General features: G+C 41.5%; 1 protein-coding gene and 1 pseudogene across 2 annotated transcripts in view; both read left to right on the top strand.

Annotated features, from left to right (window-relative positions):
• Positions 1–17,851, top strand: part of ANTXR1 (ANTXR cell adhesion molecule 1) — a 201,201-nt gene that overhangs the window by 150,481 nt on the left and 32,869 nt on the right. Inside the window, exons 17-18 of one of the 2 annotated variants that reach the window (XM_036225087.1) lie at positions 3,389–3,505; positions 3,540–5,089. In XM_036225087.1, the coding sequence (XP_036080980.1) occupies positions 3,389–3,505; positions 3,540–3,584 (162 nt within the window). In that variant the 3' untranslated portion in view covers positions 3,585–5,089. Of the gene's footprint in view, positions 1–3,388; positions 3,506–3,539; positions 5,090–17,851 lie in introns of those variants that run through there. The other variant, XM_016128442.2, reaches the window with a different exon arrangement.
• LOC118605647 lies at positions 8,525–8,640 on the top strand (annotated as a pseudogene).

The following is a 17,851-nucleotide window of genomic DNA, read 5'->3' on the forward strand; positions in this document are numbered from 1 at the left end:
AGGGACAGTGTGCAGAAGGGAGAGGCCCTGCACATCAGATCTCTCAGAAGAATCAAGTCAAATGAGGCCTAAATATGGTCAAGGTGCTTGGCAGTCAGGATGCCACAGGTGGCCTTAGCAAGAACAGTTTCGGGGAGCGTTGGAGCCACCGAACTCCTCCGTGGAAGCCGGACTACACCATGCTAAAAAAGAAGTGCAGCTTGAGGAAAAGAAGGAAGTGGGTTTGGAAGAGAACAGGAGGAAGGGCAGGTAGAGATGTGCTTATAAAGTTCAAATTATTGGATTGTTATATTCTGCATTACATCCTTTTCCGTCTTCTATGGAGCCTCCCAAATGGCCATTTTAATGACTTTACTGTGATTATAGATAATACTTAATGAATACTTTCAGTGAGACAAGTACCTAACTTCAGTATCTGATTGTAACCCTTACACCAAGTCTATAGGGTGGACAATATTATCATCTCCATTTTAAAGATGAGAAAAGTTAATTTTAGGGAGATGAAACCATGTGTCCAAGGCTGAACAACTGATAAGGAGTAGACCCAGAATAAAACTCAGTCATTTTGTACACTATAATCTGTTGCCACCAAAAAACAAGCAAACAAATGAAAAAAAAAACAAAAACAAAAAACCAACAGCAAAAAACATATTCTATGACCCATTCTCCTGGTGTAATATACCTAGATGTCTTTTGCTCTTTTGCTCTGCATGTACCTTTAAATTTCTGTTGAGTTAATTAATACATGCCTTCAACAGCCAAATTTTCTTTCAGCCCCATCTCCTTGCTCCTCATTTGTCAAGAGGTTGAGTGACTAGAGCACAGAACACTGTGTGTGGGCTGATTTACAAAGCCAAATACTGACAGAGCCCCCAAAAAAGGGAAAGAAAAAGAAAAAGAGGCATTCTTCCAGGAAACCCACCTGGTTATATGCTGAAATATAAATGCTTATCCCAAAGAACCTTAAAGGAAAACATTTCACTGATGATTGAAATGGTTTAATGCAGAAAACCATGCTGAACACAGCAACAGTTCTATCCAGTATTCTAAAGTCATTTCAAAATATTTTCAGAGGCTTTCATAAATACTTTGCCAAAAAAAAAAAAAAAAAAGAGAGAGAGAGAGAGAGAAAGAAACACTACACTTAGCCAGACAAAATTTAACCCACAAGAACTTGAGCAACAGTTGATAAAGATTTAAGAGTATATTTTTTGTATCTGATTAAAACCCACTATAAAAACTTTATGTCAAAAAACTTGAACTCCCTGGATACCCCCAACCTTTCAAATCCTATCCTTCAAAGATTTCTTCCAGATCAGTGTTCTCAAACATGCCTGAATGAGACCTCAGTAGGCCCAGTATTTGCCTATGCATGTTCATGCATGTATTCATATACACACACTCATACACATACTATCCACATTTAACGGAAACAGATTTTTCACAAAATAATACTTATCCTCACCATGTGGAATTAACTTTAAATTTTCTTTTCTATCCTATTTCATTTCTTAAAAATGCTGGTCCTAACACAAATTGTTTCATGAGGGCTTGAGGAGTTGCAACCTATAGTTTAGAAACTCTTTTTTTTTTAAAGGATCTAAATTAAAACACTCCAGCCAGGAGATCGACATGAGGAAGAACCCATAGTCAGTGTAATAGAACATATAGGAGCTCTGGAATTAGACATGCAGTCCAGTCACACCTCTTCAGTGGACAGGCTGTGTGCTTTTGGGCAGGTTAGTTGATCTCTCTGACCCTCCGTTTTCTCTCCATAGCCCTTTGGTACTGCTGGGAGAATGAATAGAGAAGACACATGTAAAAATACCTTGCCCAGCAATTAGTAGCACTAAATGCATTCATTCATCCAACGAGTATTTACTGAGCATTAGATGCTGTCCTAGAGGCTGGGCACACAGCAGTTAACAAAACTAATGACATCTCTGCCTTCATGGAGCTGGCATTCCGGTTGGCAAAGGCAAGCATAAGCAAATAAACACAGACTATGTCAGGGAGCGATAAGGGCTCTAGTCATTTCCTATTGCTGCTATGACAAGTTACCATAAACTCGGTGGCTCAAAACAACACAAATTTATCACCCTACAGTTCTGGAGGCCAGAAATCTACAATGGGTCTCACTGGGATAAAAATCAATGTGAGGCCAGGGCTGTTTTCCTTTTGGAGGCTCTAGAAGAGAATCCAACTCCTTATCTTTTCCAGATTCTAGAGGTTGCCACACTCATTGGCTTACAGCCTCTCTTCCAACTCTAAACCCAGCAACAATGGTTGAGTCCTTTTGACCCGAATCGCTTTGGCTCTGCTTCTGTGGGCACAACGCCTACCTTGACTCTGACCTTTCCTCCTCGCTCCATTAAGGATCAGTGTGGTTAGATTGGGTCCACTCAGGTAATTCAGAATAATCTCCCTATCTTAAGATCCTTCACTTAATCACTCCTACAAAGTCCTTTTTTGCCATGGAAGATAACATTCACAAGTTCCAAAGAACAAGATGTCATTTTGATTGGGGGGCGGGTAGGGGAGACGATTACGGGGTGGGATTCTTCCTACCACAAGAGCAATGAAGAAAAGTAAGACAAAGTAAAAGGGACTTCTGCCTGTTGATGGAATTACCAACTGGGATAATACTAAGAACAAAGCTAAGTAAATGTCATTTTTTTTCTTTTAGTATTCGCAATAGCAGAAACCAGCCTCTATTCTGTATGTTTAGGGAACTAGAATGGCCAGAGGCATGAGACTGCCTTAATCATACACTGCGAAGACCCTCTTCTTAGATTCAGCCCATTACCTACAACTCCAAAGAAGTTATGATTTGGGATAATCTGTGATTTTTGGTATTTGTCTTCCGAGGCTTGGATTTCTGAGCAAGTTGTAGCTGCCAAGCAAGCCTAGGGGACGGACAGCCAGAGATCTGCACCCAGGGCACTTTGCAGTGGTCTTGCCCTGTAGACACTTCTGTTTAGTAATTTTTCTGGATCTGTCATCATTGTTTCATTTGTGAACTCTGGGCGCCGAATGGGGGGCAAAAACAAAATCTTAGTGAAAGTTGAAAAGATGGACTTGTGGTACTAGGATATGCCCGGAAATGTGACAAGGGCAAAAGCCAACAGCCTGAATGCATTCCCTGTTTGTAAATTTGAGGCTGCACTGAAGTTTCAGGTGTATCATGCATAAGCATCAGGGTCCTCTGTGAGGTGTCTCTTCCCCTACGTATCTGAATATAGGGACTGGAAAGTCACTTATCCTGTCACAACCACATTGCTGGTGCTGTGCTGTTCACATGAGCAAAGAGGCACAGGAAGTTCACATTGTCTGTGCTGGCCTCTGGTCTGCTTTCAAATGTAATCTTGGTACATTTGTTTTATTTCAGGGAAAACTCGATGCCTTGTGGGTCCTACTCAGGAAAGGATATGATCGTGTGTCCGTGATGCGTCCACAGCCGGGAGACACGGTAGGATTCATTAATGGTGGCACACACACCCAGTCTTCTCTCTCTCTCTCTCTCTCTCTCTCTCTCTCTCTCTCTCTCTCTCTCTCTCTCTCTCTCTCTCTCTCTGTCTTTGTAGAGCTAGAATAACTCCAGATAGATAAATCTAGCATTATCTCATATTGTGGCAAATCAGATACTAATTTTCAAAGTCCTGGTTTTTACAAGACCTTGAGTTTTGACTGCTTTCCTGAAAAGGATTTTGACAGAAATAGGTTGAGTTTAACACCATAGGACTTGAATTTAATTTATAGGTATGGTGAGTGAATAAAGAAGGGCTGGTTCTGACTTTGGGCAGCCCCAAGAGAAAGGCCTGCTGCTCCCTGGGCTCATTGGACAGTGGTGACAAACTTGACACTATAGCCACAAGGGAAAAAGGGCCACAGAAAACTCTCACCATCTTCCAGCAGGCATTGGGCCCAAATGGTCCAGCACCAGACCTTCTATTCTGGTGAGAATTTGGCCTCAAAACTGCCAGGACCAAGATTTTACCTTCTCCAACTAAGGGCAGTTACAGAGAGGAGCCAGCAGGACCTGAGAAACCATCAGCCCATGTCTTTGTTTTGTAAATGAGGAAACTGAGGACAAGAGAAGCTCAATTGCTTGTTCTGTTCAGACAGTATCAATGCTGGAAACAACCTCAGTCCTGCTGAAATCACACCATTATTATGTCTTCCTGTAAGAGAGAGTCTCTCTTCTAGTCATTTTACAGAGCAAAGCTTGGAATTAAATTCTTCCTTAACTATCGGCAACCTGCATCTTCCATCCACCTTTCAGGGAATTAGGCACATTCACCCAAAAGCAGAATAAAGCCAACTTAGAGCTCCTTTCAAATCAGGTAGAGTTTGGTTTGAATCTCACTTCCTGGCTGGAAGTTAACTCCAGACAAGACACTTAACCTCTCTGATCTGAGCTTCATCTTTATAAAGCAGTTGATGATAACTATGTCATCGATGTGGCTGGTTGGAGAAGGTAAGGTTTGTAAAGCATCTGGCCCAACAATAAACTCAAAGTCATGCTCAATCAACGGCAGATATTATTATGATTATTTACTTTGTGCTTTTCTACTGTGAGGAGGTGACGCAAAATTCAAACCATACTGCAATCGATGTGTATCAAATACACCCACATCTTTGCCCTGCCCACTCTTCGATACAACACAACTAATAAAACACAAGAGCAGAGCCTGTTAGACAGGCCCGTCTCCTTCGCAAATGGTGACAATGGGTGGTTTGTGGCTGAGGGGATTTGGTCTAAAGTGTCATCGTTTGTGCAAGATACTGCCAAGTTAGCTATTCCAACTCTAGGTTGTGGTGGGGACAGCAAGCAAGTATGACGTGAAAGAAACCAAGTCATAGAAATGCTGGCCCTCATGCCGTGTGGAATTTGTGTTTGGTCTGTGAAAGTCAACAAGAACACGTTGCTATAGCGAACTTTAAAGTACAAACTCTACTGTTAACAGACATGAACCTAGGCCATACACTTTATACTCAGGGTGGTATTTAGCCTTATAAGTTATTCACCTGATTTCTGTGGAAAATTAAGAAATTTGTTAGCATTCACGAGACTCATCTTAACAGATTTTAAAAAGACAGTGAGATACCTAAATCCAAGTTCAGCAGTACTGTCTTTTGTGATAGAACATGCTGGTCCAGTGCACAAGCCCATTTCTTTCAGAACAACTGGAAAACATCTCCGCTAAATCTGTTTACATTCCATTCTCCACTGACCAGGCTGACCAAAACAAATGCATAAACTGAGACAACCTGAGACCTGAGGAGGGTGTAGGAAAAAGGAAGGATGAAAAGAAATATGATCGGATGTGAAAGAATCAACATTGTTTAGAGGCAAAATGCTGATTGGATAAATCTAGCAACAATAGAATGAAAACGGATGGGATTTCCTTTAATGAATCACATCTAAATTGAATCTCTTATTTACCGCTTTTGAGTGAAAGTTTGTATTAACGTTTGAAGATGTTCTGTATGCTTTTGAGAAACCTTGAATTTTTATTCTCTAATCACAAAAAAAAATAATAGATTTGAAGTAAAGGAGATCTAACAATTAGGATATAGTTGGCTCAGGGGTGTCACAAATTATGATTGTCCAGCCTACTTTCAAATAGGTTTTATAAATAGAAATCCTGCTAAAATTTTAAGACACATGGGAGAAATAGTTGCAGAGAATTGTGTCCTTGTAGTCATGAAGATAGCCACAAAAATGTTGATGTACACACAGAGTTACACAAGAAAGATCATAGATTAGTAAGGAACAAAAATTGAGAACCGCCTTATGGCAACTCAGGAAAGAATTCCAGGAAAGGAAGAACTATATTGTAGCTTTGTCTATATGCTTTTCCTGTTTTGTTTGCATTCCCTTGGGAAACACTCTTCAGACCTATGTTACTTACACAGTGATGACTCTGTAAGAACTCCTCAACAGTGATTTATGGGGCTGACCACATTTTCCATAAACTCAAAATGACTACATCCAGCCATGTGCTCATGAACAAGAGTCACAGGTTCTGAATTTTTCCTTTAAAACAAAAACAAAAACAAAAATCACCTAATTACATTCTCAATTGCAGTCCCAATTCTTTCAAACGAATGTTGACCTCCCAGAAACCTGGTTATTCTTCCTTTTCTGTTTCTATCTGCCCCCATCCACCCCTCTAGTTAACCCTCCCAGCCCTACAGACGCAGACTGGGGCTCACCAACAGAGCCTCTGCGGCTGCTGAAAGAGCTGAGCGCCTACAGGCCCCTTCGCAGAGCACAGGGTTGGAGGAGGCCTGAGCCCAGAGCCACACCCTTCCCTGGGATGATGGGTGCCTACCTCATCAGAGCTGTCCAAGCCTCAGGTCAGGGAAAACAGGAATGGGACCACAGCAGGAGACCTGAATGCTTTCTGTCTGCCACTACCTCTCTTCCTCTTTCTGCCTGGGGTAGATTCACAGTCCTGTTTTTCCTTGGAGCCCACCAGGAAATCCTGGGCCAACATAGAAGAGAAAGTGCCAGAAGAAACTTCTTTAAATAGCAAACCAGCAACACATTTGATCCTTAAATTCAAATAGTTCACTAAGCATATGGTCTCCTTTGCTTAAACCACCTCCCACATACATGCTTCTCATATGTAGCCACTGCTGTGCTCTTTCTAAAACATGAATCTCAACATGCCATTCCAAGGCTTCAGACCTATAAGAATGAGGAAAAAGCACAGAATCTTAGCTTGATTTAGAAAGGCCTCTCTTTTCATTTCATCTGCTACCTGCCCCAGGTTCCCTCATGCCCCCGAATCGCTTTGGCCTCCTACAATTGCTCACCATTCCCTGCACATGCCAGCAGCTTTTGAGTCTCTGTGCCTTTGCATATTCTACTTTCTGCTTGGAGTGCCTTTCCCATCATCTCTATACCTAGTGAATAATCGTCTTGGCAGTGTTTTTCATTATCCTCATGATATCCCTGTAAACAAAATGTTTCTGTCCAGACCCATGGTAAAGGGGGCATTGCCAAAGCAGAGTGTATTCGGAGACTAAACAAAGTATGAAAATTAGAAACTGTGTCCCATTAGCATTTTCCACAATGGTCTCCAAGACTTCCTACACACCTGGCCCACTCCTTGAGGTTGGGTCAGAAGATTTGCTCGCTTTTCAAGGACAATGGTGGAAGGGATCGGGAATATTCAGTCTGAGAAAGACTTAAAGGCACCTGAGAGCTTTTAAACTTGCTCATCACATTATGCATCCCATTTTGTAACCCTTTTTTAAATCATTTAACTATATTCAAGAAATAATTTTTTTCATCCTATTACATTTCCTTGAATAATATCATTTTAATGGTCATGTCATAGTCTATTATCTGTGACATAATATTTCTGCCTGTCTCCTCTTTGGGGGCATTTCTTTCCGTGTTTATCTTTGTAAATGAAACTCTAATCAGTATCCTTGTTGCCAAATTAGTGTGCACAGTCATGTATGTTTCCTTAGGATAAGAGTCCAGCTGCCTGCTAGAACAAACAGCGTGCCAAAATTTTAAAGCTTTGATACATATTGCCAAGTCGCCCTCATGAAACACTCGTGTATTAACCCTGTGTCAGCATCTATGAAAAGCCCGTATCTCCAGATGTTCGCCGATATTATTAAACTTAGCTATTTGGTAGGTGCTAATTCAATTTGCATTTTTTGTCCCTGAGGTAGAACAATTTTCAAATATTTATTTTTTCTTTTGTCGATTGCCTGTACATGCCTTTGGCCCATTTTTCTTATAGATATTTTAGCATTGATTTTTATATGTTCACTTGCTAAATTCATCTTTATTCATTTATTAATCAAATGTTTTGAGAACCTACTATGTGTCAGACCTTGTGTTATGCATTACCTTGCACTATGCATTTGGCTATACACATAGCCAAAGTTTTTTCTAGTTTTTTATTTACATCTTAATTTTTTAAAAATGTGTTGGAAGCTAGCTATAATTTTATAGCCAAACTTATAAATATTTATAATTTCTGCCTTTGATGTCAAACTTAGAATGGCCTTCCCTACTCCAGGAGAACATAAACTTTCACAAAAATTTTCTTCTTCTTCTTCTACTTCTACTTCCTCAGTCTTACTTTTTTGTGGTAATGTGAGTTGGCACCTTTTCTGTGTCTTCTTGGGTATTTATTATAAATTTGAAGAAAGTGCTTTCAGGAGCAATCAGCCATATTAAACCAGAAGTCCTGGAACATTACTTTAAATTCTTTCAAGTGTGAAAGGTGACCTGGATTTTCTCTGTGTCACCCCAAAGAACAGACGAGAGTCACAGGTAGAAGTTACAGTGAAGCAGATTTCATTTTAAAGAATCGAAGGATGAGAGTTTCAGCAACAGAATGGGCTGTCCCCAAGATGACTGAGCTCCCTGATATCAAACAGGGGTAAAACCAGTTAAACCCTGAACATGGTTCCATAATGTGGCAGTTAGCACATCTGCTTTACATGCAGAAGGGCCTGGGTTCGTGCCCCAGTTGAGCCACAATCCATGGTCTATGGCCATGCCACCTTGAACAAGCCCGATGTCTGATCTTAGAAGCTAAGCAGGGTTGGGCCTGGTTAGTACTTGGATGGGAGACCACCTAGGAAGACCAGGTACTGTAGGTATAAATCATAATAATAAATAATAATAATTTAAAAAAACACACACACAGGTAAACCCTGAGGCTAAGATATAGCAGAGGATTCCTGCAGCAGGTTCTCAAACTTGAGCATGGAAAGGTTTGTTAAAACACAGATTGTTACACCCCACTCGCAGAGTTTCTGACCCAGTGGTTCTGGGGTGGGGCCTGGAAATTAGCATTACAAACAGGCTCCCAGATAATGATGCTGCCGCTGCTCTGGAAACCACACTTTAAGGACCAGTGAGATAAATAGAACTAGATGACCTTCAAGGTCCCTCCAAACCTGAGACTGTGGGATTCTCAGTCAACATTTCTATACCCATTTGACCACCAAGCCACTACTCTCCAGTATTTCTCCATAGAACGCCTGTTGACACAATGGGGGAATAACTGTTCTAGCTTAAATCTAAATATTAAGCCCCAACCAGTGCAGAGAAATCCTTCTCATCTGCAGACATTTCTCTTTCTGGATTACTAATTTCAAATGCAGAAATATAAGAGAACTTCACAGTTCATGGAAGTTCATGGAGTCCAGAGATTTTCAACCTGGTTGCACACTGTGGTCACCTGGGGGAGCTTTAAAGCGCCGATGCCAGCGCCCCACCCCAAAAGTTCTATTTAATTTACCTGAGGTGAGGCCTGGACATTGGGGTTTTAAAATCTGCCCCAGGTGATTCTAATGAACAGCCAGGTTTGAGAATCAGGGACCTAGTTCAATTCTCTATTTTTCAGCCAGAGCAGCATCTACTCTTTCCTTCTGGAAACAATTTGAAGGCAACTCTCCACACTCTTTAGAAACCTCATGCCCATGTCTCATACGCATAAGGAAAATGAATGATTACAACCTTTAAGTCTTGCAACAGTCTCTTTACCAAGAAGATGGTTAACATAGCTTCCGGCTGCGGTGTTATTGCTACTTCTTGGGTAAAGAGGATGGAAAAGGGAAAATATAACTCTGCCTTATATGTCTTTTCTGGATTTAATTCAGTCAATGTATCGACTAGTCCAAACCCTCTCCAGTCATTTTTATCCCAACTTAAACTCTGACCCCATCACGAGCTCTGGGAGAAACCCAATGAAGTTGGATGTCTTCCTTGTTTTCAGTTTCTTGGTTTCTTCCAGATCTGGCAGTAGGAGGCTGGTACATTCCATTACTGTCAGCGCGAACAAAATACTAAGAAACAGTGGGTTTGTTTTGCATCGCTGGGCCTCCTTGCAATCAGAAGAGACCCAGGAAACACACACATAAATGTACATAAACAATGTTTGAAACTCATCTGAAGCACAGAGGTTGTGAAATCCTCTTCCGGAGATCCAGCCTCAGGGCTGCTGCCGTCTGCACATCTGTTTCCAATAAGGGAGCTGCCGGTCACATGGGCACCAAGTCTCCCTACTGTCCCAGAGGTGAGAGTGATCTGGGCAAGTTCTCTCCAGGGAGAGAGAGCATCCTCAGCCCAGTCCTTTGAAAGTAAAGGAGCCTCTTGCCACATAAGCAAACTCGGAGAATGTGCACCCTGTTCCTTCCCCTTTTCTCCCTCCTTCGCATTTCCTGCATTAGCCCTTTCTTCTTCCCCCTTCAGTTTGGCTACCTTCCTTCAAACATGCTTCCATCAAATATCTATTGTGCTCCCACTAAGAGCCCATCACTGGGCCAGGCACTAAGGATACCAGTTAGAATTGGCCTTAATTTTGGCTTCCTGCAGTTCAGCATATGATATGAAATAGAAGAGAGGGTCAAGCGTTGTATCACCTGCAGATGGTTACAGAAGCACAAACCCATTCGCAATAACTATGAGAATTACTATGATCTCCATTTTGCAGAGCATAAACTGAGCCTCAGGGGAAGTTGTTAACATTCCCAAGGACACACAACTGGTAAGAGGCTTGAATTCGGGGCTCTCAAATTTGCAAGTCCATTAAGGGCTCTGTGGAAAAAAACAGACAAGTGTGAGACAAGGTCCCGACATCAAAGAATGGACAGATTGGCTGAGAAGATAGAATGAATGGCAGTTGAGGTAGCTCCCTGAGCAGACCAAGAGAGAGCTGAAGGAAATGAGAACAGAGGAAGGACAATTGCTGGCAGCCCAAGAGGACAGGAGGTTTCCTCAGGGACCAGTAGGACTCAAATTGGGCTTTGAAGGAAAGTTGAGACTTAGTTGAGCAGGCAGGATGTAGAAGGGCCAAGGCAGCAGGTTTCTGGGACCAAGTTGCAGCCCATCAGTGCCCATGGCCAGTCTGCAGAGCAACAAAGAGATACCTCGGGCTGGAGTGGAGGTGCCCCTTAAGATGGAAGGTGAACATGGCTGAAAGTTTATCACCCTGATGGTCAGACTAAAACGTTGAGACTTAATTCCGTAACCACTGTGAACTCATCTTCATCTGGGATAAATAGTATGGTACCAAATTCAGTTGTAGTTTAAGAAATTTAATCTAAAACAAAGTTTCTCAGAAGTTTTACACAGCTCCGATTTGACTAGATATTAATGGAGTTTTTTGTTGTTTCGAATGTATGTGCAAAATTTGGCCACAAACATCTTGTGAACAGCTAGATTAAAGTCATTCTACCAAAGCTTAGAAATAATGGATCTACTGTATTGGTAACTACTTTGTAGGCTACTGCAATTGTTCCAGCAAGGATCATGAGGCTTGAATTTAATGGTGACACGGAATGAAAAGATGTAGATGAAGGTAGCACTATCTAAAACTGGTTGCAGCGTGGCATGAAGAAAGAGAGCAATCGTTGTAGTACCGGAGGGCCCAAATTAAATCTCAGTTAAAGCTAAATCCCTACCTCGTGGCCTTAGTTAAGTTAACCAGCCTCACTGAGCTTCAACTTCCTTATACATAAAAGTGATCTCATAATCCCTACTTCTTTGAGTATTGTCAGGATGCGATAAAATGACAAGTTGTAAATAATTTAAATAGACTTTTTCCCCTTTTTTCCTCCTGAACACTGTAATTGATTTCAGAGAAGTTTAGTTACATCTCAACGTGTGTGGAAAACTTCTCAAAATTAGTCTCATGTTTAAAACAACAGCGACTAAGAAAATCGAATCATCTTCAAATTGAAGTCTTTATGTGAAGGTAGATCTTTTCTTGCACAATAGACAATAAGCTTTACACTGGCTTTTTACATTGAGGAAACAGAAGTCTTCAAAATTTCTGTCAGTGTCTGACACCAGCCTGTTAGTCCCCGAAAAATCTAGAGAGAACGTCCAATTTGCTGGCCACTGACTCCTGACCTTTTATAAACTTTTGTAAGAGCAGATCATTTTTTAAAAAAGGAGGGGGGAAAAGCAAATTATAGGAAATGTTCCTAGAGGGTGTGATTTATTTTGGCACAGAAACTTCCTTGGATGTTTAAATTCCCAGTAGGATTTATTCAGTTCTCACCCTTGGAAATCTTTCCTTCAATGTCCCATTGAAGAGGGACATGAGTACTTAGAATTCTTGGCTTACTTCCCTGAATTTAAAAAATAAAAAGTTCAAGGCACCCTCTGTCACAGCAAAAACCAAACTGCACCCAAAACCTGCCAAGTAAACTTTTTTCAGAGAAGCCAAACCTAAAGTTGATGCTGCAAAATATACCATCTTGAGATTTATTGCAACAACTTCCGTCCCAACAACTTATTTAGGAGGTCACTCTAAATAAATAGATTTGGAGGCAATTGATATGGTTGAGGGTTCTCCCTCTTTCTCCTCTCCTTCTCTCTTCCAATCCTTCACAATCTAAACCCCTTTTTCTACACGCATACACACTCCCACGCTGATCATCATCATCACCGTCATCATCATTTTATAGTTTCTCTTAGGACTTTCACTTTTGAGTTACCTCATCTCCCAAACAGCTGCAGCAACAGAAGTTCAAGTCCTGCTATCAAGCTGCAAATAGCAAACGGAGAAGTAAATACAGAGGCTGAACAAGACAGGGGTGGGTAATAAAGACACCCCTGTTCAAATTCTCTGACCTCATTTTTTCCTTCCAAACAGAATCAGGATTGAGGGAGGTAGGGCTTGGTTCTAGGGTCAAAATTTCACCCAAGTATGTAACATTTTAAGAAGTTTGCTATTTTGTTCAAACATGATATTTATGTCTAGCCACTTGGCTGCCATGGACCTGTTCCTCCAGCTGAGGGCATTGAAAGATCATCTCTAGGGGCAGTCTGACTCTGCAATAAGCCTCCATCAAGAACCATCCTGATCCAGGCCAGTAGGGAGTTCTGTTCTGGCCTGAAATTGTTCAGTTGAATCATAGATGGCAAAATCTGACCTAAGAGATAGCCTTCCAGAATTCGCAGTGCGGAGTGTCAACCCACTATAGAACATTCACACTTTCCCCCATCTTTTCTCAGCATCTCCATGATCATCCCACCTCAACCTGACCCTCAATATCAGGAATGCATTGGGGATTCCACATAATCCCAGTTTCTTTGTTTTAGAGATAAGGACATTGAGGTCTGGAAAAGTGATGAAAAGACTTGCAAGCACTTCCTAGTTCATTTTTCCTTTTCTCCCCAATCACCACCTTTTATCCTTTTAGCATATTTGGAAGATGAGGCTCAGATAATAAGTTCCTGTTCTGTTCAAGGTCACGAAGGAAATCAGTGGAAGTGGCAAGACCAGAAACCAGCAGCCATATACTGCCTGGCTCTCCCTGAGTCCTCACCCCAGGCCAGGAGAAGAGGGTGGGAATTATGTTTGGGCTTGATCTCTCGAGGAAAAAGTAGAACCAGACCCAACTTTGGAAGGCAGAGCTAGTCCCTGCCACCCAACCTTTCAGTCCTTTCAACTCCTTTCCATTTTTATACCCTGCCCAGGAGGATATAACCACTGATGCCCTCTCACTCTGGCCTGGCCTCCTGCCCAGTGAGCTGTGCTCCCAAATTACCTCATGTTTTTGGCACTCCCTGATTCCTGCCTTCCCCTTAACCACGGACACTGTATCTAGGACAAGGTACATCTTCTTTCGAAAATTTGGTCCTGAGCTCCTATTCTATAGCAGGCACCAATCTAGGCAGGCAGTGGGAGTGTTGTATGAATGAGGCAAGTTTTCTGCCCTTGTGGAGTGTACTTTAGAGTACTCGGAAAAGCACTAATTGTCACTCAATGTGATGAGTGGTATGGTGTGGGGCAGGCTGGAGTTTCATGGGAATATAGAGCAAAGTTTAACCCAGACTAGGGCATCAAGGAAGACTTTCAAAAAGAAGAGACTATTCGACCAATACCTGAAGGATAAGTTCTGCCTAGTGCAGTGAGGGAAAGGGCCTTCTGGTTGGAAGGAATGCCATATGTGAAGGCCCAGATGGGAGAGGAACTGGAGGGGAGGAGGCCCGGGCTGAAAGTGGAGAGAAGGAAGGGAGAGCCGCCACATCCTACCTCTGGCTCTGCCTTCTCCACCCTCCAGTCTACTCATATCCTTCCTTTGGGTTCTCAGCGCGGCGCTCCGCTCAATCCCACTCACTCCAAGGCCCTCCCCTGTGCCCTGTTCAATATCTGGCTCCTCCTTTTTCCTGTGCATACAGCTGCTGCCGAAAAGTTTAGCTCCATTTTTATTTAAACTCAATACTGACTTTTCACTCCCTGAATAAGCTGTAAATGATCTCAGGAAAGGGACCTTAGCGCACACATTTTTCACTCACAGCTGAGGATGAGGCTGAATTTGTTTCCTTGTCCCAAGGATTATGACTTTTTCTGCCACCCCCAGGTTCCACAGCTGTTTGTAAATTTACAATGTCTCCTTTTTAGGCAACCACATGTTAGTAGTAAGCAAAGATGTCTCAATAAACTCTCTGCATTTTAATAAATAAGGAGAATTCACAAGTCTTCCAGGGGCACCTCCAGGTAAAATGAGGCTGAGCAAGGGTTATTCAAACACTAAATGTTATTAAATTGCATTTCGTACCTTTTATCTTTGCTATTTATTAACTTTGACTTTTTAAAAATTGTTTGAAAATAGAAAGTGTAATAGAAAAACAACTCTCTAAGACTTTACCAGTCCCATTTTACAAATTCATTATTATGATATTTGTTTAATGTTTTAGTGTTTCTTTTCATTTTTTTCTTTTTAGCTAATATGAGCAAGACCAAAGTTTCATTCATAATCCAGAGTGATGGCAGAGTTAACTTTGGAGTGGCTCGCCCCTCTGGTCTTCGGCACCTCTGTGCATTCCTGTGTTTCCCCCAATATCTGGATTGGGTTGCCCCCATTGAATCATGAGGACATAGCAGCTGACACCCAGACATTGGCCTCGATCACTGGCATTCATACTTTCCAAGGGCTCTGTGGCTCTGACTTGAATACAAGCTGTAAATGGGGGTACATCATGCTTAAGCTTTTCCGTGTTCTCTACTGCTTGCTAAAAGTGATTTGTAATGGGAAACTTAAATATCAGAGTCTGGAAAACTGAACATCGCAACAGACATCTCTTACCCCGAGTGGCATAACTAATAAAAGTAAGGCCCACTGGAAAGCCCACTGTGGAATCATCCCTGTGGCAGTACAGGCAGACAGTGTTCCCCTTCTTTCTCTTTCTAGCAAAGGAAGTAGTTCTGATCAAGCAAAGTTGGGTTTCTTAGGCATGGAGGTGGAGAGAAATGGAAATGAGAGTGAGTGTGTTTCCCTTTGGTGACAGGAGCAAGCCATTGCCCAATGCCCCACCACATCTGTAAGCCTAGGGGATGCCACGCAGTCTTCTAGAGATGGCCAAGGCAGCCGCAGAACTGAGACTACTTTCTGTGCTTGTAAACAGTAAGCACTTCTCCAAACCAGGGATAAGCTCTTGAGAACTCCACTGGTCTCCACTGCACCCCGTCGGCTGCACTAGATCCTCTTTTGGTGGCCTAAGGTTGCAAATATGTTTGCTAATGGATCAAAACAATCTCCTAGCAAAAACCGAACCTTAGAAGTAATTAGCATCAAGCCAACAATCCACATGTCTACATCCCACAGCAGGCCTCTGATAAGCAACATGAATGGAGGTTTCCAAAAGATTTCACCTGCCCATGTGAAAACTCCAGTTTCATCCAGCAATGTTGCTCAGCTTTCAGACTGCTGTAGACTCTAATGTTGGAATGACGCCCCTGAGTGTCATCCACAGCCAGATTCTGATGCCTACTCTTTATAAAACTTACCCAATCCAAGTCAGTCCAATACGTCCCAGGCTATGTAATGAATGTGTGTCATTGGAGAATGATAGCTAATTTTACTCGGTAATGATTTTCTTGCTCTCTCAACTCTGTTCCATTAATAACATGTTTAGTTCTAATACATTTTCAAGTTTGATTTTTTTTATGGCAACATTTTAATTATTGAAATTCTCAAAACTGTCCCTTCCTGAAGAAACACAGTTTCTCATAAATCTCCCCCAGAAACAACAGGGTTAGAGAAGAGAAACATGATTTTATTTAAATGAGTAATCTTCCTATCACTTCCAGAAAGGAGATGATAGATAACAGATGATAGATGAAATATGATGATAGATGATAGATAGATGATAGATAGATAGATAGATAGATGATAGATAGATAGATAGATAGATAGATAGATAGATAGATAGATAGATGCAGTTTCAGATACAGTTTTACATGCCTTTGAAAGTCTATGAGATCAGAAGATGAAAATATTTTCATGACAGGAATTTAAATTCTTAAAAGAATTTTCTTTGGGTCTCTTTACTAGCCAATAGAAGAGTCGACCAGGGTTTTCCTCCAAGTGTAGAATAACACCAGGCAACTTGGCAGATGGAGTCACATTTTAAAAAATTATTTGTGACCTCCTCTTTTTTACCCCACAAGTGACAAAAAAAAGTTTCGATCTTAAACACCCCAAAAGTAGAGTCTAGAGCTGTACTGTCCAGCAAAGCAGCCACTAGCCACATGTGACTACTGAGCACTTATTGTGGCTGGTTAGACATGTTCTGTAAGTGTAAAATATACTCTAGATTTTCAAAGATGAAGTATGAAAAAAAGAATGAAATATCTCTAGTAATTTTTGTACTGGGTACATGTTGAAATGATAATACTCTGGATATAGTGGGTTAAATTTGATATATGATTAAAATTAATTTCACCTGTTTCTTTTTATATTTACAAATGCGGCTACTAGAAAACTGAAAATTACCTGTGTGGTTATATTTCTATTGACTGCGCTGGTCTGGAGGACTAGCCTGAAAGACACTTGTGAGAATGGGGACAATGTGATTTCATGCAGGCCCTGAGTCCTCCAATAATTTCTATTTTGTGGACACAATGAGAATTTCAGATATTATGGGTCTCTATCTGTCCTTCTTGGTTTTCTATTAGGTCAGCTGTAACTTTGCCTTTCTGGGTTAATTCCTATCTCAAACTTTGTGTTCTTTACTGGAAGTCTGGCATGCTCCAAACCAGCATGTTAGGGGTTTTGTTTTTTTGTTTCTTCTTCTTTTAGCAAGTAAGCATTTATGGAGGTCTCTCTACTGCCTCTTTCCTCCACTATCATCATAGAGTAGAAAGGGCTTGCAGGATTTAAGACTTTGCTCTAAAGTTTTTGTACATATATAGGATTATATACTCTATCTACTTTATCTTTGAAAAATTCCTGGAAAGTATATATTATCTTCCATTTTACCAAAAAGAAAACTGACTTGACTTGAGCAATAATGATAACTAGTATTTGCCAAGAGTCTTGTAATTTGCAATTATTTTTTAATGCATTTCCTCCGATAACCCTTTGACATAGGTGTTCTCATTCTCATTTTAAGAACGAGGAAGTTCTCTTTTCAGAGGGCTGAAGAGTTTAGGCTCCACAGTTGATAAGTGGAAAGGCTAACATTTACTTATTCAAGACATTTATTTGTTATGCTAAGCCCTGGTGAACTGGGAGGCCGTGGTCCTTTCATGGAGTTTGCCCTCTAGGATTTCTAGCACCCGTGTCAAGTGCTATACCAGGAATAGAAAGAGAATGGCTATCTAGCCTGTGTAGTGAGAAGGCCCTCTCTTTGGAGAGGTTGACATTGAAGAGGTGGCATTGAAGGTGAGATCTGAATGACAAGAAGGAACTGACCACATCAAGATCTGGGAACAACTAGTGCAAAATCCCACAAAGCTAGAGAGAGCTCGACATAGTGGGGGAAGCAGCAATTGCCAGGCAAGTGTACTGGGAGATGGGAGGGCAGTGAGGCCAGAGAGAAAGGCGGGGGCTATGGCTGGCAGGGCCC

This window comes from Rousettus aegyptiacus, unplaced genomic scaffold (assembly GCF_014176215.1).
Source record: "Rousettus aegyptiacus isolate mRouAeg1 unplaced genomic scaffold, mRouAeg1.p scaffold_m13_p_7, whole genome shotgun sequence".
Taxonomy (NCBI): domain Eukaryota; kingdom Metazoa; phylum Chordata; class Mammalia; order Chiroptera; family Pteropodidae; genus Rousettus; species Rousettus aegyptiacus.